Raw genomic sequence first — 1068 nt, forward strand, 5'->3', positions numbered from 1 at the left:
AAACCAAAAGCTAAGGGCCACCCTTTGTCTTGTAGACTTAGCAGCCATGTGTCCAGCAAACGGTTTATCATGTCCCATTTCCATCACTATCTGAAGCCTGGTTGCTGGCAAACACAACTGTTTCACTTTATAACCCAATACAGTTTCTTGGTGGTATAAAATGTCATCTTCGATAAAAAAATTCTTTTTTTTCATCTTCGCTCACTCCCAACATTTTTTGAGCGTCTGACATTTACGTTGTTCTTAAAGGAATTTTTCCTTTTCCAGCGTACAGCCACCTTCCACACTCTCTTCATTATCTTTATCTCTAACATTACATTTATTATTCTTCACCGTCGCATCTTCCTGACTACCATCATTATCATGAACATCCGCCTCTTCATCATCGACCAATCGACCACCATCGCTACCAACCCTTGCTTCCCCTAACCGAACCGCATCTCCAACACCATCTACCTTATCTGCTTCATCCGACTGATCAACGTTACCAGCATCATCTGCCTGATCAACATTACCAACATTACGTTCCATCTTCTCATCCTCATCACCATCAACACTGCTGGCATCCAAATTACAATTATTAATTCTACTGATTTTATCATCTTTCTCCTCATCAACCTCATGATCATCAACTATATCTACAATACCACTGCCATCTATTTTACAATTATTATTTTCATTAACTAGTTCATTCCCAACCTTATCTAACATACTGCTGCCATCTATTTTACCATTATTAATATCGTAGTTATTGTAAGCTACTTCCAATCTAACATTGATCTTCGTATTATCACCATTATTGTTGTGAGTACCTTTACTGCCAATATTGTCGTCGCTGCTATTGCTGTCGTTGCCATTGTGGGAAGTACTTTCACTACCACTGTTGTTAGATATCAATTTACCACTGGCGTTGCTGTGGTCGTTGCTACTGTTGTGAGCTACTTCATATCGTCCAACATTACTTTTATTGTTATTACTATTATTGTTGTGAACTGTATGTGTACCAGCTTTGTTAACCTCATGTGATCTAACAATGCTTTCGTCATTACACTTATCATCATTTTCACT

The 1068-nt window shown here is 38.3% G+C and overlaps 1 protein-coding gene across 1 annotated transcript; it reads right to left on the reverse strand.

The window, feature by feature from the left end:
- Window positions 1-243: 243 nt before the first annotated feature.
- HELRODRAFT_184520 (hypothetical protein) lies at window positions 244-1027 on the reverse strand (the record flags this gene model as incomplete). Its single annotated transcript, XM_009031569.1, has 1 exon — window positions 244-1027. A coding segment is annotated over one exon (784 nt), but the record flags the coding sequence as incomplete, so codon positions are not given.
- Window positions 1028-1068: the final 41 nt, after the last annotated feature.

This window comes from Helobdella robusta (assembly GCF_000326865.2).
Source record: "Helobdella robusta unplaced genomic scaffold HELROscaffold_758, whole genome shotgun sequence".
Taxonomy (NCBI): Eukaryota; Metazoa; Annelida; class Clitellata; order Rhynchobdellida; family Glossiphoniidae; genus Helobdella; species Helobdella robusta.